This window comes from Episyrphus balteatus, chromosome 4, assembly GCF_945859705.1.
Source record: "Episyrphus balteatus chromosome 4, idEpiBalt1.1, whole genome shotgun sequence".
Taxonomy (NCBI): domain Eukaryota; kingdom Metazoa; phylum Arthropoda; class Insecta; order Diptera; family Syrphidae; genus Episyrphus; species Episyrphus balteatus.
In genome coordinates, this window is record NC_079137.1 from 500,029 (window position 1) to 524,661 (window position 24,633).

General features: G+C 31.8%; 1 protein-coding gene across 1 annotated transcript; it reads left to right on the forward strand.

Annotated features, from left to right (window-relative positions):
• The first annotated feature begins 1,621 nt into the window (after positions 1 to 1,621).
• LOC129918068 (helix-loop-helix protein delilah) lies at positions 1,622 to 24,409 on the forward strand. Its single transcript, XM_055998415.1, has 2 exons — positions 1,622 to 2,636; positions 22,617 to 24,409. The coding sequence occupies exon 2, from the start codon at positions 22,661 to 22,663 to the stop codon at positions 24,065 to 24,067; it is 1,407 nt and encodes a 468-aa protein (XP_055854390.1). The 5' UTR covers positions 1,622 to 2,636; positions 22,617 to 22,660; the 3' UTR covers positions 24,068 to 24,409.
• Positions 24,410 to 24,633: the final 224 nt, after the last annotated feature.

A 24,633-nucleotide genomic window follows, 5' to 3' on the forward strand; every position in this document is an offset into this window, starting at 1 on the left:
ATTTTTATCAAAAAAAAAAAAAAAAAACAAAATTTTCCATGGTTTTTCTCAAAGTTTCTATAGCCAGAACTGAACACTGCAGGCACCAGCTTTCTTATACAAAAAGAATTATCAAAATCGGTTCACTCAGTCCAAAGATATGAGGTAACAAACATTAAAAAAAAACTTTTTGGATAAGAACCTTCAGGCCTTAAAATCCGTACATGTCTTTAAATTTAAAGATAGTTAACGATGAAAAAGAGTAAAACCAACAATTCTTAGAAGAATGACTCCGAACTTTGTTAACAGTGCGCACAGCCATCAACAAAATGAAACAATTTTCTTAAAAAAAAAGTACGGCGATCGCTTTGCTTCTCAATACGCCGCCCTATTTTGTATTTTTCGCTGCTTATTGGAATAGATAAGTTTCAGTCAAAAGTGTACAAAGAAACTATAATCTGAAAGCTGAAACTTTGGACTTCTGCCATCACCGTAAAACTGAATCCATTTTTCAAAACTGCACGGCGATCGCTTTGCCGCCATAGCAGTTAACAAATTTCGAATTTCGTAACAAATAATTAAGTTTTTTTAAGAAAACTAGTGTATTTCATTTAAAGCTCAAAAAAAGTTGTTGAAGATCGGTCTAATTTCGTTGTTTCTAACAATATTTGTAACGTAAACTATTTTCGTACAGAATGAAGTAAGATTTAAGTTGAAAATATAAGTTTTCGTCTCTAAAAAAAAAAAAAACAAACAAAAAGTTTCTTGATTTAAAACTCTGAAGGAAATCCAAATCGATCCGTCATCATAACTGTCTTCCCCTCGAAAGCGACAAATTTATTTGCCTCCAACCTTTTTTTAATTATTTTTAATTCAACATCAAACTATCTTTCGAGAAACTAATGGAGCAGAACAAACAAACTCCACACACAAAAAAGATAGCAGGCATCAAAAGTGACATAAAAAAATCTTCAGCTTAATATTATATTTTTTGGGAGTTCAATCAAGTGAAAAACTTTTCACGATCATAAAAATTTTAAAGAAAAATTACTTAAACTTATACCTGACTGGTAACACATATACGCAGCTCCAGCTCAACGAGGATATACTTGTATTCGTTCGAAAACGCAGTGATTAACCTACTCTCTATACATACTGGCCAAATAGTAGTTTTTGCCATTTTTGTATGAAAGTGGAAGGTGATTCTCAAATCTCGAATCTCTCGAATATACTGGATATTATATGTTTATAAAATGTAGGTACGACATTATAATCATTCAACCTACCTAATTCGGCAAAATGTTATCGTGTGGGAATACTGCACGACAATATTCCGATGGTGAGATGGCGAGCGATGATGACGACGATGACAACAACAACAACAACACATTGCGATCGAGATTTGTTGTTTTATTTGTCAAAATCCGAATGAAATTTTGCTGTTGAGTGGTTTTCAGTCGAAATGTATACAACACATGATCAATTTTTAACTCAAAGAGAAATCCATTTCCCCACTCAAATGAACAACAAAAAATACACTCTTTTTAAATTTTGTAGTCTTGAGTTTACTCGATCCAAATGGGGGGAAAAAATAAACACAATCGACACCCACATAACATAAATTAAAGGTTTTTCTGACACTCGGTGTGGGTATACTTGAACCACTTGGAACGCCAGCGTGCGTTTGAAAGCCAAGCAGCAGCAGCATTCGCTTTGTTGAGATTGTTCAAGCTCTCTGAAGCTGTGCTAAGACTATAGAGTACTTGTATCTTTTTATATTATGATGGCTTCCCCATCACCAGAACCGTGCAAGACATCTATCCATCTTGTGGAAGGCTTTTTTCATTTCATATAAATTTATATCGCCCTCGCGACTTGACTTGGTTACTGGATTTTGTGTGCTTCATGCAGCACAGAGCACAGACAGAATTATTTTTCTGACGTGTTTTGATCGAGATTTCAGTGTAGATTGGTCAATTGTCGCGTGAAGACGGACTTCTATATCGATCGTGTGCAGCTGATCATAGATATATTTTTTTCTTCTAATCAAACTCAAATCGTATGTGATACAATTTTATTGAAGACTCCTTAAAGGAGGATCGTATAGAAAGATACTTAAAGTTTGTCAACTCTTGTGACGCGAACATTGTTGTATTTATAGATCGTGATCAAGAATAGAATTTCATTACTCAGTCGACAAAGTCTCAGAGTTGGAATCTACTTCCAAGAAAATTTTGAAAAATTCTCTTAAAGATTTTTTGTTATTTTTGTTGACTTGAGAATATAAAGATCGAAGAACCGTTGATTTGCTGCTTCGGCGGATTGCATAGATATTGTTTTGTGCGCGAGAGATATTCTTTGGATGTGCGGAAATAATTTCTTGTGTTTTGATTCTGTATCTTTTTTTTTTTTGCATTTAATTTGTACGAGAGAGTTAAATATTTATAGTGACATGAATTTATTATTATTAATGTTTTTGGCGCTCAGATGACTATTTGAAAAATAACAATTAAAAGAAGTGATATTTGAGAGGATCACTTGTCAAGAAAGTATCTTGTGTGGAAAGATTTAATAAATCATTGAGAATAACAACATTGGATTACGCCGATACAATTCTTCATCAAGGAGAGCGAATGATTATTTTGGATATTGACAAGGTATTTATCTTTTTTTTTTCTATATTTTAGAAGAAAATTTGTAGAGATACTTTTATTGGTATGGTTGACCTTGCATTCCAAAAATATTAAGTGTGCCAAAAAATCTTTTTTTTCAAAAATCAAAAATAATTTTGGACTTTTCCGAAAACGTAATTTTTTATTAATTCAATACGTCTAAAATTTCCTGACACAGCGCGACTATCCACCTTGTATGCAATCTTTATTATTCTTCTTTTTTGTATCAATCTAAATAAAAACATGTGTGTTGCCAAGTTATAGACTGTTTTTATAAAAACGCATCCAGAAGAGCTTCAGAAGATTTCAAAAATAATACAATTTTATATATCACACAAATTAGAAGCAGATAGGAAAAAAAACATATACACGCACCTAATGTACCTACATATAAGTATACAAAGAAGTGTGAATGCGCTTTGGTTATTTTTAGCCTTGGTTTTTTGGTTTTTCTTCTCTGTTTTTTTTTTTTTTTTTTAATTCGTATCTTTGAAGAAACTCTTGGATGTTTTTTACTGTTGATGTCGCGAACACAAAAAAAAACTCAGTCTCCTCAAGTCATGATCATTTAGTTTTCGAGTTCTTTTTTGAAGACTTGAGTATGGCAGCCTACTCCATGCACAGTTTCAGTTAATGAAAAAAAAACAAGAGCTAATAATAAGAAGGCTAAAAATGGATGATTTTCAAACTCAAGGGTGATTAAGTGTTCGGCTGTCGGGAACTTTGAACCAATTTTGGACTAAGATAATATTATTTGAAACACATAGAAATGCATTGCGTTTGAATTGAATGATACGTTAAAATGGGTGCTTTCAAGTACCTAATAGACTTTGTTTAAGGGTTTTGGGATATTGAGAGTTTAAAAAATGACAACTTTAGTGTTATTTTTATTCAGTGACCAAGTTTTGTCTCCATTGTAACAATAAGCAGTGACTTTTTCGAGTAGTTTTTAGAGAAAATTTTAAATTTTTTGAAGACTTCCATTATTTTTTTGGTAGGTATACAAAAAGTTCAATTAAATAAATCTAAAAAAAAATGCTCCTAAGGAAAAATTGGGTAAGGAAAAGAGAATCTCCAAGAATCTGATGAAAAATATTGTAATAGAAGAGCTAACTGTTAAAGTGGTCTGTTGTTAAGACATTATTGAATTTAATTTTAAAAATTTTCAAAAATTGTATTTGAATTGATGTGTTTTAAAATATGAAGTTAAGACAATATGTATGATCTATTCTTGTCTAAAAATGAGCGGTTATGTAAAAAGTGGCGATTTGATGTGGAACAATGTTACAGTGTTACAGAACGAGAGCCGAGTTCATGGGTATATCGTTTTTTTTTTGTTTGACAATTTTCCTATAGATTTTGAATCTACCAAAATATTAATCAGCAAGTTATGTTTTTAAAATTTTTTGAATTGAATATAGGTTAACAATAGTTTCCCTAAGGCAATTAAAGAGTTTTTGTTAAAGTTTTCTATAACCTCAAATCTCAATTGACACCTCAGAAATAGTCCCTTAGAAATGAAATATATGTAAACAAAGTGTTAATTGGCCCAAAACAGCCTTCATTTTTATAAGCGAAGCAAACAACAAAAGATCCAGCTAAAATACAGCAGGTAATTAATCATTCTGCGAAAAAATGGCACTAGCCTTGAAATGTTTAGAAAATGTTAAAACTTATAATTTTTAATTTTACCGACGGTAATAGTTGAAACATTGAAATGAGAAATCGATATTATTTAAAAGTCAAGAAGTTTAAACAATCTTACTACGTTATCACTCAGTGAAATAAACCAAATGTGTATGTACAGTTTAGGGCCTATGATACTTCCTTGTGGAACATCAACTTAAATTTGTTAGAGCATGCTTAAAAGTTTCGTAACCTTAGCTTAATAAATCTTGTTGCACTGCTCAAGGAGATCATATGCAAAATCTAAAGCGCTTTTCAAATTGTTGTGTTAGACATTAATCTATTATGTCTCACACTAACCATAACCCTCCACAATAATTTAATTCATTAATTCATGGGCACCAAGAGTAATTCGCTTTGTAAACAAAACAAACGAATTACTCAAATTAATTGGGCCAATAATAATTGTAAACACCTGGCCAATGATTCAACTTCAATAATAAGTTGAAGCGACGGCAGGTCGACGATCCGGTGACAAAACATACTGGATCGTCACAATTAAAATAAACGAAAGAAAATTGCTGATGGGTCATATTGGTTATTGAGTGTTGATGGCTCAAATTGCGTCACCAAGAAATTGAGGATGACGCAAAGTAAAGTAGAAGAAATTAAGTAGGTATAATTTGGAAATAGGTTAATAAACAATAAACAAAGAATTGCCCAAAATTGCATTGTATGCAATATTAAGTTTGTAACTGGGTAATTCTTTGTATGTCAATTTAATTAATAATAAAATAAAGTATTACCCAAGATTGCGATGTAAGCAATCTTAGTTTTGTAATTGGGTAATACTTTATATCGTAAACTTTAGTCTTATAAGTATTAGTGTGTAATGTTAAATTTAAGTAGTATAAATAATGTAGAATAAGTTAAGAAATTACACAGTCAACCTTATACACCAATAGAGGAACCTCTGGCCGACTACACAGGGAGAAACTAATATCGATACAAAAATAAATGTAAGAACTAATTCAAACAAAGTAATTAATCTTTTTTATTATTCTTTTTCAGGAAGTGGGCCTTAGTTGCCTCGAACTTAACTGGCCACCAGTGTGCCAAAAAGCTGGACAGTAGGGAAGAATTAGGGAATTAGGGAAATTGTTGAATAAGGGAGAGGAACCCATTTGTCGGGTTCATATCCCCTGCCTTTACGGCAAACCTCTCAATTTTACCTTCGTTACGTATGAAAGATTACGTAACAAGAAATGGCGCAGCCGGTAGGATGGTATGGCGTTTGGAGAATAAACAATTGCCTTAGAAACTGAAGCATCCTCCAGCTTCAGCATGCCATCCTACGAACCTACAAAAGAAAAATTTTAACTATAATTTCGTTTCCACTGACATGCTTTTATTTGAAGTCAAGTCACTTCAAACTTTTAATTTACTTCCTGATTTCAATATTTAAAAATAAAATAATAAAATAAAAATAAAAAAAAAAAAAAAAAAAAAATGAAATTTTATCCTGATAAAATTCAGAATCAAATAAAATCACTCTTTTTATAAGCAAACCAACATAAAAAATAAAAATGTCGTTAGGCTTTGAAAAACTTCTCAAGCTATCACACGGCGTTCCTGAATTTTCGGGAGGGAATGACCCAAGGATAGCACAAAAGTTACAAATTTTTTGGACATGCTTACGTCCTATTCAAAATCACATACCTAAAATAGATGAAAAACTATTCATAGAAATACTGACTACTCGATTACGAGAGGATGCTCTTGACCTTATATCAACTTCAAAGCCCTCTACATTTAAAGAGTTTGAAGAAATCCTAAACAGAGCATATTTACCAATTGAAGATTATAATGATCTGGTAAATAATTTAATCACCAGTCGCCAAAGTCCATTCGAGACTTTGAATACTTTTGTAAGTAGGCTTCGACATTCGTTAATACAATGTCGTGAGGCAGCGGACATTAAGTATGGTGATCAATCTGATGTTGTAAAAAACCAATTAGAAGATTTTGCTAAATCAGCCCTTGCTTCCGGGATCTCAAACAAACAATTAGGCCAATATCTGTTTACTTTAAGAAATCAATCTTTAGAAGAACTAATAAGAACCGCTTTTAGCATGGAAAAACACATGCAGAGAATGGAAACAATACCACTCTTACATACATCGTGCAACCACACTCAAGCGGCCGCGCCTACTTGCAATGATCTAAATACTTTATTACAAGCGAAAGAAAATATAATATGTAGCTTCTGCAGCATAAAAGGTCACACAAACAGTGAATGCCTTGAACGACAAAACACTCCAATTTGTCAACTATGCAAAAATTACGGACATGAAGCAGAAACTTGCAGAAAAAGGTTCAACAACAGCAATCAGAACTACAACACGAGTAATCAACAAAATAACTATCACAATAATCAGAGAACTCAAGATCAAAATAGATCAAACCCTTTTAGAAATGTTTATCCAAACTCTCAAAATCGAATAGAAAATAACAATGAAAAACGAGTATTCCATATGGAAACCGTTTGTGATTTTTGTGGAAGAAAAAATCACACAATCAGTGAGTGTTCTTTTAGAAATAAGTGGGAGAATACCCAGTCGGGAAACTCCAACTAGTCGACCGAAAGTTTCCCCGTTCGACTTTAAATAGAATTAAGACAAATTTAGGGCAACCCCATTGGAAACACCAAGTTCCAAGGAAACCTGATCCTATACAGGACTCAGAATTATTAACAATAAATAAAAAGATAAATTTACCTTCAATAGAAATAGGAATAGGAGTCGGTAGAAACAAAACAACACGGTTATTGGTAGACACCGGCTCAGAGGTTAGTCTCCTTAAAAAAGCAGCATTAGGATATAAAACGTTCATAAACACTAAAAAGAAGTTAACCATTAACACACCTTGTGGTTCTGATCGAACATTAGGAGAATGTATAGGAAAAATTGAAATACCAACACTACCCAAATGTGAATTTCAAGTTATAGAAGATGACCTAGCCATCCCAGGTGATGGAATTCTAGGGTATAATTTTTTGGGAAAATACTGTAATGTAGATGGCCCAAACAAATTATTAACATTTTCACAAATACACGAAAGTATCACGGGAACACACGTTGGTGAAGTATTCAGTATCCCACTGCTAGAATCCGATGTAACTACAGAGAATGGGTTGCCCATTTCGCACAATGGAAGTTGTTTCACGAGAAATCACTCGCACGTGTATAACTCAAACGAAACACAGCAACAAACCCAAACAAGCCACAATCAAAAGGTGAGGGGAAAAGGTTCAAACACACTTAATTTGGAGAAAAAATTACTTGAAGAAAAATGTAGTTTGCGGCGCAACATTGCGACCGGCATAGACAAAGATTCTGAAAGTTTATTGACCAACAATTTAGGTTCCTTAAGCACAACCACTAGTTTGCAATCACGAAAGTCTCAATATCCGCCTCGCAAAGTGGAACAAAAAGACGATGGGCAAAAAGTTAGTGCAACTGGAGAAGAAGTAAAACTGCAGAAAGTATCATTGCGACGTGGCTCTGGTAAGCAGAAAAAACTATCTCTCAGAAAAAGGAATATCAGAACTAAAACACCTTCGTGTACCCCAAATAATGGTATTTCTTCAAAAATACAAGAAGAAATTAGAAAAATGATGAATATAAATATTTCTGAAAATAAACATGTAAAAAATAATAAGAAAGGTCATAGAAACCAGAAGAAAATAGGTACTGCACACACAGACCACAATTTAGATAGAAAAATTAATACACTGCAAACAGCGGAAAAAGAAACAATAAATGGTTTTCACCAACAAACAAATAAAATTATAAAACAAGTAGAAGGTAATCAAGAAAAAACCTCACGAAATTCTGGAAATAACCTCAAAGATGAATGTAATTTGCGGCGCGATAATGCGACCGGCCTAGACAATGACTCAGAAAGATTATTTCCAGAAAATTCTAATTCTTTGAACATAACTAATTTGCAATTATCCAAGTCAAAAGACCCACCTCGCAAAGTGGAACAAAAAGATATTGGGCAAAAACAAGTTATGACTGAAGAAAATGCTAAGCTTAAAGAACCTCTAACGAGTCGACTCTCTGATAAGTTTAAAAAGCATAATTTCAGACAAAGAAAGAGGAATAAGAAACCTTCAAGAAATAAGAATAAATTCGAAAAAACAGAAGAAGAATTCAAACTTTTCAGAAATATAGATATAACAGATTGTAGAAACGAAGGTACTGCACATACAGACCAAAATTTAGATAAAAAAATGAAACAAAATACACTGCAAACAGCGGAAAAAGAAAAAAGAAATGGTTTTTACCGACAAACAAATGATATTATAACACAAGTAAAAGAAGAAGAAGTAGAAGATGAAAATTTAGTTCAATTAACACAACCTCAAGGGTTAGGAAAAACAAAATTACAAGAAATATATAAATTAATAATAACATTATCATATACAATTTTACATACAATTATATTAATAAGCACACCCATCCAGACAAAGGTTATAACATTATTATATATCATTATAAATAGACTAATATTAGTAAACACATTTCTCCAGACTAAAGTAGGTAAACAGAATCTACCACGTGAAAATGGCGACACATATAAAGAAAATATTAGTTTAACTTTGAAAAAGGAAATAAGAATTCCTCCCAGATCAAAAAAGATAATAGAATTACCAATACAAAATGAAGAAGCAATGATTTGTTTAGGAAAAGAAATAGAAGATGGAGTATTTTTAGGAAATTGTTTAGTTAAACATAACAAAAATAGTATATTAGTTCCAATAATAAATACAAAACAACATAAAATTAAAATACATAATATTGATTTAGAGTTAGTTCCTTTAAAAAATTATAATATAATAAATCTTGATAGGAATTTTACAGATACAAACCACGTATCATGTTATTACACAAAAACGTCAACAATTAATGAACAAAAAAGAATAATAGAACTTAAACAGAGTTTAAATAAAGAAAAAACTTTAAATAATGAAGAAAAAAAGGCCATATTAGATCTTTGTGCACAGTACAATGACATATTCCATTTACCAGGAGACAGATTGACTCACACAAATACAATGACACATGAAATACCAATAAAACAAGATCAGGCCCCAATAAATACAAAAATGTATAGACTACCTGAAAAACAAAGAGGTATTATAAATGAACAACTTGCTGAAATGTTGGAAAACGATATAGTTCAAACAAGCAAAAGTCCTTGGAACTCACCACTTTTAGTAGTACCTAAAAAGGCGGGTCCAGACGGTGAAGCACGATGGAGAGTTGTTGTTGACTTTAGGAAACTTAACGATTGTACAATAGGGGACGCTTTCCCACTACCGCGAATAGAGGACATACTCGACCAACTAGGACATGCTAGATACTTCACTACACTGGATCTTGCAAGTGGTTATCACCAAGTACTTGTCCATCCAGAAGATAGGGAAAAAACTGCTTTCAGTACAGCGTATGGACACTATGAATTCAAACGAATGCCATTTGGACTCAAAGGAGCCCCGGCGACTTTCCAACGACTCATGAACTATATACTAACTGGACTACAAGGTTTAGAATGTTTTGTATACCTGGACGACATAGTCGTTTATGGCAAAAATATAGAAGATCACAATACAAAATTGAGATTAATTTTTGACAGGTTGCGGGAACACAATTTAAAACTAAATGTAGAAAAATGTCAATTCCTCCGTCGAGAAGTTGTATATTTGGGACATAAGTGTTCCGCAGAAGGGGCACAGCCCGACCCCAGCAAAACAAGTTGTGTACAAAATTTCCCGGTACCCCGAACCGTTAGACAAACACAATCTTTCCTTGGTTTAGCCAACTACTACAGAAAATTCATTCCAGGTTTTTCAAAAATAGCACGACCACTTTCTAACTTAACGCGAAAAGATGTAAAATTTAAGTGGACAGACAAATGTCAGGAAGCATTCCAAAAACTTAAAGACTTATTAGTATCACCCTCTCTCCTAATTTATCCCGATTTTGAAAAAGATTTTATTCTAACTACTGATGCTAGCGATGAAGCCATTGGAGCAATACTCTCACAAGGAGAAGTAGGGAAAGATAAGCCTATTGCATATGCTAGCCGAAGTTTAGACAAGACAGAACGAAAGTATTCAACTATAGAAAAGGAAATGCTTGCTATAGTTTGGGCAACGAAAAATTTTAGATGTTACCTGTTAGGTAGAAAATTCGTTGTGTATACAGACCATCAACCACTGACCGGTATTTTTAGGGTAAGGGACCCCACATCTAGACTTATTAGATTACACCACAAATTATTAGAATATAGTGAATGTACTTTAAAATATAAAGCAGGAAAAACTAACATTAATGCTGACGCACTCAGTAGAATACCAGCAAATACGTCTGACAATAAAGACACAATGGACGAGAAAACTTGTTTGGCAGTCACTAGAGCTCAGAAAGCTTTACAAAAGACAGATGCAGAAGATAAAAACAAGGACGGAACTGACTTCGATACTAACATAGACGACGATGCCAATTCTCAAAATGAGAAACAAATTATTCAATCAATCGAACCTAACAAAAATAAAGATATCAAAAATACCAGAGAAAAAATAGACAATCACGAAGAAAAAATGACAATACTTAGAGATTATCACGATTCACCCTTTGGCGGACATCAAGGTGTTATTAATACATACAATAGAATCCGAAAGAAATACGTTTGGCCAAAAATGTTTAAAGACATTTCAAAATATATTAAACGATGCCCAAAGTGTCAGAAAATGAAAGTGAGCCCAGTGGCAAAAATGCCAATGGTAATAACGGATACTTGTGAAGTACCATTCGATAAGGTTTATTTAGACGTAGTAGGACCCCTTCAAGATTCACATTTAGGAAATAAGTATATATTAACTTTTCAAGACAACCTAACTAAATTCGTAGATTTTTATGCAATACCCAATCAAGAGGCAGAAACAATTGCCCATATATTTTATGAACAAATTATAACTAGGTATAGAATACCAAAGAAATTGGTAACAGATCAAGGAACCAATTTTTTAAGTAAATTATTTAAACAAGTATGTAAGCTTTTAAAAATAGAAAAATTACAAACAACAGCTTACCACCCTCAATCAAACGGTGCACTTGAAAGAGCTCATAGACCTCTTGTAGAATATTTAAGAACAATTTGTGATGAAAATCCAAGATCTTGGGACCAGTACCTAAGAACAGCAGCTTTTGTGTATAATAATAGTGTTCACGAAGGAACGAAATTTACTCCTATGGACTGTCTCTTTGGGTTTACCGCTGATATACCATCAAATCTAAAGCGAGACCCAGAACCAGTTTATGACAATGAAAATTATTACTTCATTCTAAGACATAAACTCCAAAAAACATACACAATTGCACGAAGAAACCTGATCAATAGTAAAAAGAACTCAAAAATTTATTATGATCAGGGCATAAAAATTAAAACATACCATATTGGAGACAAGGTATTAGTAAAAAATGAAAATAGACAACACAAACTGTCTGAAATATGGAAAGGTCCATACATAATAGTAGAAATACTTAGTCCTACAAATAGTGTAATTCTCATTAAAAAGAAACGAGTGAATATACACAATAATCGTCTTAAACATTACTATGATTCCGAAGACGAAAAACTTATTTAAAAAAAAAAAAAAAAAAAAAAAAGATATCAAAAGAAAAAATAATAATAATAATAATAATAAAAAAAAAAAAACAAAAACAAAACAAAAAAGATAATACATAGTTTAAAAAAATAAAAAAAAAAAAAAAAAAATTATATATACAAAAGATGGGAGAAAGATAGCCCCAATAACAGAATTAAAAAAAAAAAATAAATAAATAGTAAAAAAAAAAAAAAAAGAGCAAAAGATGGGAGATAAAGAGCCCCAAACACAATTACAATTAAAAAAAAAAATAATAAATAAATAAATAAAAGATGGGAGCTCTCTATCCCCAAATTCACACTAACACACATACACAAAAAACACCAACACTACACACACATACACTAAAATAAAACAAACAAAATAGGCACCCCACACAGGACTAAAAACTGATGGAAGACAGAACTAACCCACCGGACCAATACTAGTGGAAGATAGGCTAACCCACAGGACTAAAACCAAACAAGAACGCAGCTATTATTTGGATTAAGTTAAGATAAACAAAAAAAAAAAAAAATAGAGAAAAAATTATATATATACATAATCAATAGGTATAATACGTTAAAATGTGTTGGAAGTAAAAAAAAAAAAAAAAAAAAAAAAAAAAAAAATAGATAAAGAATCTGTAAATCATGAAATATTTAGTAATCAATTTTCCACATAATAACAAAGATAATTTTAGAATTCAATAATTGTAAATACTTAAACAATACCATTTTAATACATCAAAAAAAAAAAAAAAAAAAAAAAAAAAAAAAAAACAAAATATAAAATTAAATTAAATGAAAATATTAAAAGTTTAAAAAAAAAAAAAAAAAAAAAAATATCAAAAGAAAAAACAATAATAATAAAAAAAAAAAAAAAAAAAAAAAAAAAAGATAATACATACTTTAAAAAAAAATAATAATAAAAAAATATATATATATAAAAGATGGGAGAAAGATAGCCCCAAAAACAGAATTAAATAAAAATTTAAATAAATAAATAAAAGATGGGAGATAAAGAGCCCCAAACACAATTACAATATAAAAAAAAATTTAAATAAATAAATAAAAGATGGGAGATAGATAGCCCCAAATTCACACTAACACACATACACAAAAAACACCAACACTACACACAAATACACTAAAATTAAACAAACAAAATAGGCACCCCACACAGGACTAAAAACTGATGGAAGACAGAACTAACCCACCGGACCAATACTAGTGGAAGATAGGCTAACCCACAGGACTAAAACCAAACAAGAACGCAGCTATTATTTGGATTAAGTTAAGATAAACAAAAAAAAAAATAGAGAAAAAATTATATATATACATAATCAATAGGTATAATACGTTAAAATGTGTTAGAAGTAAAAAAAAAAAAAAATAAATAAATAAATAATCTGTAAATCATGAAACATTTAGTAATCAATTTTCCACATAATAACAAAGATAATTTTAGAATTCAATAATTGTAAATACTTAAACAATACTATTTTAATACATCAAATTAAAAAAAAAAAAAAAAAAAAAAAAACATGTAAAATTAAAATACCTATTTAATTTACTTTGCCTACTGTTTGATCACTAAATATACCCGCTCAATGACCAAAGGAAGCAACCCACTCAGCAATTTTTGTCTCTTCTAAACAAAAAATGCAATTGTTTTAAAGGGGGGAGGTGTTGTGTTAGACATTAATCTATTATGTCTCACACTAACCATAACCCTCCACAATAATTTAATTCATTAATTCATGGGCACCAAGAGTAATTCGCTTTGTAAACAAAACAAACGAATTACTCAAATTAATTGGGCCAATAATAATTGTAAACACCTGGCCAATGATTCAACTTCAATAATAAGTTGAAGCGACGGCAGGTCGACGATCCGGTGACAAAACATACTGGATCGTCACAATTAAAATAAACGAAAGAAAATTGCTGATGGGTCATATTGGTTATTGAGTGTTGATGGCTCAAATTGCGTCACCAAGAAATTGAGGATGACGCAAAGTAAAGTAGAAGAAATTAAGTAGGTATAATTTGGAAATAGGTTAATAAACAATAAACAAAGAATTGCCCAAAATTGCATTGTATGCAATATTAAGTTTGTAACTGGGTAATTCTTTGTATGTCAATTTAATTAATAATAAAATAAAGTATTACCCAAGATTGCGATGTAAGCAATCTTAGTTTTGTAATTGGGTAATACTTTATATCGTAAACTTTAGTCTTATAAGTATTAGTGTGTAATGTTAAATTTAAGTAGTATAAATAATGTAGAATAAGTTAAGAAATTACACAGTCAACCTTATACACCAATAGAGGAACCTCTGGCCGACTACACAGGGAGAAACTAATATCGATACAAAAATAAATGTAAGAACTAATTCAAACAAAGTAATTAATCTTTTTTATTATTCTTTTTCAGGAAGTGGGCCTTAGTTGCCTCGAACTTAACTGGCCACCAGTGTGCCAAAAAGCTGGACAGTAGGGAAGAATTAGGGAATTAGGGAAATTGTTGAATAAGGGAGAGGAACCCATTTGTCGGGTTCATATCCCCTGCCTTTACGGCAAACCTCTCAATTTTACCTTCGTTACGTATGAAAGATTACGTAACAAAATGATATCAAGTGATTAAAAAAAGTTTTTGATGTTTCCATCATTTTTAAAAGTTCTATTGATCTGTCATACATAAATTCAATTGGTGACTTACCTCTCTATAAATTGCTTCTGCAAATTCCAAATAATGTGAGATATTCCGAGTAAAGGCATGCATGTATTTTTGAAATTAAAACAGTTTGTTCCAATTAAAAAATATCCAAACGTGGAAATGTATCCAAAAGTTTTTCATTTCCAAAAACAAAAAATGGTAATTTAAAAGATCTTCTTCAAGAAAAACCTTCCTCTAAATAAATATTTATTTTGTAAAAAGAAATAATCACAAAAGTGCTTCGAGTATTCAATGTGCAAACATCAATTAACTACTTTAAGCGAATCTCTTTCTCCCACCTTGAAACAAATCTCAGAGAAAAAAAAAACAATAAAAGAAAAATATACTCTCCTCCTTTTTTATTTATTTTTTCAAACAAAAGAATTCGGAAATGCATTTTCATTTCGCATTAAACAAAAAGAAGAAGAATAATAATAGTGTGCTGCACGCCAAGAAAGCATTTTAACTTGTGTTTCTTTACAGGTAATATAGATGGATATCCATAGGATAAAACTTCTTTATTTATTTATTTTTTTTTTTTGTATTTTTTTTTTTTTTTAATTACAAAATTAAAGACGTAGATTTTGTCATGCATTACTCAATTAATCTGTAACTGTGTTACACAACTTCTTGACATACGCCAATTAAACTTAAAACCTTGCTATATACAAGACTAGAATAGGTACTATATCTGTACTTATCTTCTCTTCGCTATACTACACCCAAGCCACAATCTTAACCAACAACATCTCTATATTCTCTACCATCATCAGAGCCACCCAATTCAACAGATATCTTATTTCATGCCTCCATTAAGATGGTTATTTTGCTTTTTTTTATCTTGTTACCATCATCACATAGAGAAGAGCATCAGGCGTAGTAGCGCAGCATCAGTAATACTAGAAATGAGACATCCTTCGCTGATTCCATTATTTAGTTAAAAATAAAAAAGGAAAAAAAAATTAAGTTGCCTTTAAGTCACATAATTGCGACGTAGTTAAACAACATGCATTTTACAGAGAAAATAGAGTGCAACATGAACTTTTTATGTTTTTTTTTTTTTCATCTTCTTTTTTTTTATTATTTTGCGCTGCCTAAAGATATAATTGTTACAGTGCATGCGGCATGGTATAGGGAGGGTGAGGCGCGGAGTTATACTCTCCTTTTGTTGGAGGCAGCATATAGAATAATCAATATCAATATGTGATGCAGTTCCAACCTTATACTCAACCTACCCTCATAATGAAAATGGCTATTCAACACGTTAAAGACTATGGTGAATTTCACAGGTTCCGGCAAAGGTCAAATAAGTATATGGAATGGAATTAATAAGGAAAAATTCATAAAATTAGATAAGGATTTTTTTCTCTTTTCTGTTTGAATTGGTATGAAAAATGAAGAATTGAAAAAACTCCCAAAACAAACGAAAAACGAAATTGTCGGTATCCAATTCGAAACTAAAGTCTACGGCAACCCTGTTCAAGTGCAAAAAAATATATATACGAGTAAATGACTTTAAGATAGGCAATAAAAGAGCAGTGCAGATTTTAACAAATAGAGACTTTGATGTAGTTTTTTTTATGTTATGTTCACCCTTTTGCAAATCAAATTCACCTGTTTTTGAAAACATTTTAAATAGCTGAAAACTGTTATAAGGAAGACTTTCATTAAAAACAAGGTATTCAAAACAAAATTTAGGTAGAAATAACGAAAAAAACTTTAAAATTTTAAGCAACTCGAAAAGTTTATCAGCAGAATTTTTCTAATCACGGGAGACAACCTAAATTATTATAATGTCTTGACTGACTCAAATATCTACAAAAATTACAATTTGAATCCAACATTCCTATTTGGATTGATCTTTTAGGTACAATGTTTATAAGAAACTAATAAAACTAAGTAAAACAATATTCCTTGTGAAATTCCCCAATTCGAAAAAAAAATAAAAAATGTTTGTGGTATATACCTTTGGATGCTCCTGCACTCATTTTATGAATTGAAATTGGTTCGATTTTTTAAAATGGTTTTAATTGACTAAAACAATGAAAAGTCGTACAATCTCAATGAACATATAGATTGGAACCTACATTTTTTTTTTAACCAAACCAACATTTTTTCTATCTCTATTCTAGCCATGTTCAATCGAGAGGAAAAAAGGGGCTTGTGCGTTACCCAAATGTCCGGAAAATTGACGAAATTTTCCTCAAGCGCACCATTGATTTTATGACTCGCTCGGTTTGATAATAGATATTTTTTTTTCTCGTTCGTTTTTGGTACCTAATTTTTTTTTTAATTTTGATTCTTTAGGATATGCCCTCTTTTGCCCTAAAAAAGAATAAAATGATAGATAATTGAAATAGCAAAGCTAATAAATTTGACAGTTAAAGCATCTGAAAAAATAATCATAAAAAAATCGAATATTGGGTGTGGGCAGTTAGAAGAGATTAATGTTGTTTTTCCTGAAAAAAAAAACCTATCAGTACTTATATCTTGATGGAGGGGGCGCTGCTGTCGCATTATAGGTACGAAATAGATGCAGTGGGTGGAACTAATTATTTTTTTGTATGGTGAGGAATGCGTAGGAGGTCAAGTTGTAATGTCGAAATTCATGTTTTGACTTTTTGTTTTTATTATTTTTATATTCTTAAATTTGATGATGCTTAAAATTATGGTTTGTTTACGTTTCGATAAACGTAATCTAAAGGGCACAAAGTACAACAGCAATTTGCCTTAAACGAATAATGATTCCACCTTCCTGTCATGCAATATTGAAGTTGTTTTTGTGGCAAGACTCTTAAATATCGGTGATAAGCAGTGCTGGATTTGCAACTAAGGATGAAGAAGGCGATTTATGTTAACTCCGATTAAGTATTTTTACATGGAAGTAAAGTCATATTTATGCGACTACGGTTAAATCAGTATGTTTTTTCATCTGTTCCATCACAACTTCTAAACTACTTGGCGAAATTTGACAAGTGAGGTATCGTTGGAAGCGTCTTGCTGGTCCGCTAATGTTATGTCACAGAAAATAAAAAAAACAAAAATATATACCATGGTTCTAAATGGATCGTTAATTGCTTAAAGTTTATTTTAAATTCATTTTCTCTCTGGAAATGATATGCAAAAAAGAACCTGATCAAAAATAAATGATCTCTGGAAGTTTGAAATGCTTGAGTGATTTACAAACATAGTAAGTCCGCTGCTGACAATATAGGAGTGAACATTGTGGCAAGAGAGTAGTAGCAGACTGCTTTTATATCCGGACACAGGAAAATACATAAGAGCAACACCCTCAATTCCCAAGAGTTGCACCGAAGTTAATAACATGCATTTACAACAAACCAGTAGTTTGCATGTGGTATTTGAGTAAAGTGATAAGTAATGATGTGTTTAAAGACTGTTATACTGTAACTCTACATTTTGCTTTTGCTGCTACTGCTATTGCTGCTGTGCATTAATTGGTTAGACATTGCATTTGCAATATATTATATACAAAACTACCACCTCGGTAGTAATTATTCTTTCCTTATTGATTCGCCTATATATCCTATCCATCCATCCAATTCATAGTGTATGGGTTAACCCTTAATTGATAAGTAAGTGAAATTAACCAAGAGTTATTTTACTGTATATGGATGAAGTTTCGATACACATGCAAGTATAATATAAATTAATGACAAATATTATAATGTTGTCATCAGAGATATCATGTTGATGGTTAGGTCATGAATCATTCAAATGCGTAGGAGTCAACGAAAATAAAGAAGAATGTCAGTTCATTTGATGTCTTGGAACTAAATACTCCTGATGTCACCCACAATAAAAGTCTTTTCGGGTTATTGGATTTCAAAATACAGAATTTTCAACAGAGCTCAACTGGGTCACGTGTAATTGCTCTCACACTTGGCGTGATTACAGATTCTTAGTTTTCTTATACTAGGACCAATTTTTCGAAACAAAAAGTCATATCCGTTACGCCGTAGCAGAATGGTTAATATGACTTTAACTCCAAAGGTTAAGGTTTTGACTAGCCTTCACCACTAAAAAAATTTTTTTTTCTGAGATATTGCATTCTGCGAGGGACTAAAAAGTCTCCACGAGTGTTATAGTGGTGAAAAAGTGTAGTCAACTGAGATGTTACGAAATTTTGCATAAATATATTATCCCTCAATTTATTTTTTTAATTTCCACGGGGATGGCTTTTTTGATGGAAGAACTCACAATTTACTTCTATAATGCTTTTGCCTGTATTTTCACTATTTTAAAGTGCTTTTAGAGATGACTGTAATTCCTTAATTCAGTAGATTCAAAAAATGTATTCCAAATCAGAATAATGAAAAATACTCATTTTTGTTATTTTAATTCCGATGTACAGCTAATCATGGGACAAGTCATCATGGTCAGCTCATCAAAGGACAATTCCTCTCATTCCATTTAGGTTAACGTTGAAATGTGACGTGGAAATGATAATGCAATTCTATATAGAGATTTTAATTAAGCTCGAAATTAGTGATGAAATGAAATTTATGGTAGAATTTTGTTCAAAATTAATGGTTTACACAACAAAAATATAAAATCACTGAGACTAACCTAAAAATCAGTCTTTTTATTTTTAAATAATTAAAATCAGACCAAGTAGGAATATCACAAGTTAGAATTTTCTACTCCAAAGTTTTAATGAAAAAAAAAACTAAACCTAGAAATATGTTGCACTCATACAACAACAACAAATAAAATCAGGTCTTGTACATGTCTCATAAAATAAAGGAAAAAGATATCATCCGACAAAATCATGTTTGTGATCTTCTCGTTTATATAACTTCTTGAGTTTTTTTTTATGTTCCAAACACATTATGAGCCATTGAAGGCAAAAAGAATTATGAGGCTCTGTCATTGTACCACCTTGGCAGCTCAAACTGCTATACTTAGGCTCTAGTTATGGTAACTTAGCCTTATAGTCTATGTAAGGCAACTAATAGCATAGCAATATAGCAAGTAGTGACTTCGTCACTATGGTATAGTGTGGCGGGTGGTGTACTGCGTCCTTTCACATTCGCTGTCGTTCTTACATTAGTTTATGTCGTATAAAATATATATATGTGGAGTTGCATAGATATATCCCAATACAGATGTGGTCTTGCTAAACTTAGTTTGTACCATATTCATCGATTAATATCATATATGTATGTAAAAACTTTTTTTTTATCGATATGTTGAGAGTTAAGAATCCAAAGCAGTATCAACAAAACCAACCAAACATATAACCAAACAGTTGGGTAACTGTGCAGAGTGCAAATAAAATAGTTGTATGTTGCCATTTTTAGAGGGCTGTTTATTACGATATACCATTCCTACTGTAAACATTTATATGTACTTATATTCAACTCTTTATGTTGTGTTGTATGGATATCTTTACCGTAAGTCTACAGTTACATCATAAAATAAAAAAAAAAGACATATAAAATGAATGAAACTCAATATAACATGTTTGCATGTACATTGTACATAGGTACTCCTGCCTACTACTTTATTTGTAAACCTGTCTGTCTATGAGAGTTTGTGGGTTAAAATGTTCTTTAAAACTGAACCTGTCCAGCAATGTCCTTTTTAAGTCTTTTCAAGGTGTAAACTGTGCATATTAATGTTTAGCTTTTACATATTTTAAATATATAGATACTCGTATTTTTTTGGAAAAATACCTGCATATGAGACATTAAGTTGATACACGAATTTGATAAAGTTAAAAAGTTTGTACTCTTGAAAAAGTTTACAATATCGCATATCATTATATCGACGTAACAATCAGACATGACATCACGATGAAAAAGAATTTAAAAAAGTGGGTGCAGGCAATTCGACCTATCTTTATCGGTGCAGGGAAATAATTCCACGGGAATCTGCTCCACATGGGAATTTATTCCACTTCAAGTGGGAATCTAATACACTTTTTGAAGTGGAATAAATTCTCACCGTATAAGGGAATTTATTACACCTATTTTTTTGTGGAATTATTACCCACCAAAAATCTGAAAAATAGATAAATTTCTGAATATTTTGAGAGCCATATTTGAATTCATGTTAATCAATACTTTATGTATACGGAAATAGAAGGTTTAGTTTTACCAAAATATTTTATTTTAAAAAAACCACGTTGTATTCTTTTTCAAAACAAACGATTAAATAAATATTCACAAATGTTTATATAATTCCAATTCTTCAAAAAATACGTTTTCTCTCAAGTTGGTCTTATTAAAGTTTGACATTTGGACATAAATTTGCCGGGACATTTGAGTTTGTATGTGTTTAATAACATACCTACTGATATTTAATAGAAACACAAATGTACATTTATGTATATTGTATATGTCATATAATCCGGCAAACGCGAATCGGAAAAAAATTTGCTCACATGAGAATCTACTCAAATTTCACAACCGAAACGCGAAGCGGAAAAAATTTTGACCACGGGAGAATCAATTTTGAGGTGTGAAAATAAAAATTCGCGCGAATTTTTATTTTCACACCTCAAAATTGATTCTCCCGTGGTCAAAATTTTTTCCGCTTCGCGTTTCGGTTGTGAAATTTGAGTAGATTCTCATGTGAGCAAATTTTTTTACGCTTCGCTTTCAACCAATTATTACAAGAAGGATTGATATGTTTTTGATCATTAAGTTCTCATTATTTGTCCGCTTTGTTTGTAAGATATTTATTCAAATCACGCGAACTGAAATCTATGAGACTTGAAAGAAATCTTCTTCCTCTTTTCAGTAAACTATTGTTTTGCTATGAAATATATATTATTTTCCCAGATCGAATTGGAAAGAGCTCTACTTTTCTAGGCATGAAAATGGTTTATAAATTTCTGACTATTTGAAACAATTTTCTAAGGTGAAAAATCAACTAAGCTTATAATTTGCATTCAAAATTACATACGATATTTGTACCTTAAGATACTATCTTTTTCCGCAAAATCCAGCTTTTCTCCAGATTGCACATACAATACAAACATAAAGTAGAATCATTCTCCAAAGTGACAAGGAATAAATCATCAAATTTGAAGGTGAATTTATTTCCCAATAAAAAGTGTAATAAATTCTCACTCGAGGCGGGAATTTATTCCACTTCAAAAAGTGGAACAGATTCCCACATGAGGTGGAATAAATTCCCATGTGGAGCAGATTCCCGTGGAATTATTTCCCTGCACCATCTTTATCTCGAGCTACAGCTACGTGAAAATTAAAGGTTTTTTTTGTGATTCCTAAGGGGAGAGATTGAACAAAAATTAACGGTAGAGAAAAATTTACTTTTCTTAAAAATGGCCCAACCAGTATTTATAAAAATTTGTTTTTGTTTCAACAGAAAAAAGGTCAAAAAAAAACATAACTCATATTTTTTCAATCGTAATAGAACCATATTCTTTTTTTTCACTTTGTCCTGAACGACTAAACCAATTTCTACGAATTTTTTTCAAAAACAAATTTTTGTTTTAATTTCTTTAGTTTTCTTTTAATCATTTTTTTTTTATTTCTTTTTCTTTTAAATGAAAATGTTTTAACATTATTTTAAAGGAAAAAAGTTTTTTCTTGAAAAAAAAGGTTACAAAAAAAAGCGTACTAGGTACAAACAAATTATCATCTATCTACAATTCCTACCTTCTTATCAATCAAACCTATCCCTTCCAGATACCTCAGAATGTGTGTGTACTCTTTTTTAATTTAATTTTTTTTAATTAATGCATGATCGTGTAATGCAACTCAGACATCAGATAAGATACTTTTTTTTATTCTTGTCTTGATGTTTTGAGTAATTTATAAGAAATTAACATTTTTATTTCTAAACTACCTGTAATCACACATTTATGACGATGTTGCCAATTCATTTTTTTTTTCTTTCTTTTTCAGAAATCGAAAGAGATTTATTTGTTGGCCAGACAGCATAGTTTACAATGAAGTCAACGACTTGTCATAAGCAGACGACGACGACATCATTGACGTCGGCAACGTTTGCAGCGTCTGATGCCGCAAGCCATCATCGCCACCATCCAAGTCAATACCGGAACAACAGTATTAGCTGTAGAGGCAGCAACATAAAAATCAAACCCAGTGATGCGAATAATAATGACAATACCTCAATGATGACGAGCTCAACGACGACCAAGACGACAGCCAAGCTGCCAATCATCACCAGCACTCCTACTCGTAGCAACAGCAAAAACAGTGAAAAATACTCCTTGCGGCAGAGACAGAAACGATCCTTTGCTGTGCCATCATCCTCTACTGCCGCAGTGGCGGTCGTGTCATCGGAATTAAAGACTGCTGCCTCAGCTTTGGATAAATCAGCTACAGCAGTGGCGACAGTCAGCAATCGTTGTAATTTAAATTCTACCACCAAACGCTCAAACACCTCGACGTCTGGTTCCAAGGAAAAATCCAAGAGCAAAGCAGCACCGCTTAGCAAATACCGGCGAAAAACTGCCAACGCTCGAGAGCGAACGCGCATGCGTGAAATAAATTCAGCTTTTGAGAATTTGCGACATTGTGTGCCGCATACCATAACTGGCGATCAAACTGCTTCGTCAAATGAGAAATTGACAAAAATTACAACGCTGCGACTGGCCATGAAGTATATTCGAGTTTTATCCGAAGCCTTAGACAATCCATCATTCCAGGAAGATTTTCTTCTCGAATGTCTCAACGATGGCGATCACAGATTTAGTACTCCCAATTGGGTTCAAACCCCATTGGATGTCTCAGTTAATAGTGAAGAAGAAGTCCCTCGAGCTGAACCCACTCCAACCCCTCAAGCTCGGCCAAAAGCACGAAAGACAAAACTACAAACGACCAAAGTAACCAACAAACGCCAGCGAACAAAGACGAAAGTACAAGACACTCTAGCGCCGTATTTGACTTCTTCGTCAACATTCTCGTCACCATTCTCTTCGAGTTCCTCCTCAGCATACGCTTCAATGTCGGCATCTCCACTTTTCGATGACTGTCACTCAATGACTGACTTGAGCAGTATGATTCTGGAATCCGATGGTGAATCACTGCATCTCTCCGAACCATGTCTCAGTCCAATGAATAGGAATTATAATCTAGGAATGCCGTGTCTAGATAGAACGTCGACTCCAAGCCTAATGAAGACCATCCCAATGTCAATAGAAGCTGAAAATCCGCTTGAATTGAGTCTGAGACTTCTTGAGCCAGATGCTGATTCTTTGGAATTTTCAACCGATCAACAACCTTCAACGTGTATTAGTCCTTTGGCCACTCTTGAATCATTTAATCCATTTGGAGACCTACTGCATGTTGAGTTTCCTGAACACTCATCATTAGATCTGTTTTTGACATGACGTGGAGTCTATTTGAAATGATGGATTTAATCGGATGATATAGTTAAATTAACTTTGTTGTATTTTTAAATGCATTTTTATTTTGTTCGTTTATATAGTATTTTCACACTTTTTTTTAATGAATCATCATTTTTTTTTTAATTTCATAGCAAAAACAAAAAACAAATTTTTATGGAAAGACATTATTTTTAACAAGCACTAATTTCTTCTTAAATTAAAAAATAAAAATAATAAAAATTTTAAGGAAACGATCCCATAATTTCTTATTGTGTCATATTGATTTAAGTTATCATTTAATACTTTTTGTACATAATTTTAAGAATAAACTTTTGATACACAATTTTTTTAAGAAATATACTCACATGGTATCAAAAACGATGTTCTTTTCTTAATCTTCTTAAATATACTCGCAGTAATGGATAACACGGCTAAATAGCACTTATTTGCTCTTAATTTTACAGTAGTTGGGTTCTAGTTTTTAACTTTAAAATATTTTAGTTACAATCTGGTGATAAATTTCATTCCAAAAACAGTTCAGTTCAGTCGTTCAGACGTGTAACCACTCT

Coding starts and splice junctions, on each gene's coding strand:
- LOC129918068 (XM_055998415.1), top strand. CDS start 22,661: ATGAAGTCAACGACTTGTCATAAGCAGACGACGACGACATCATTGACG.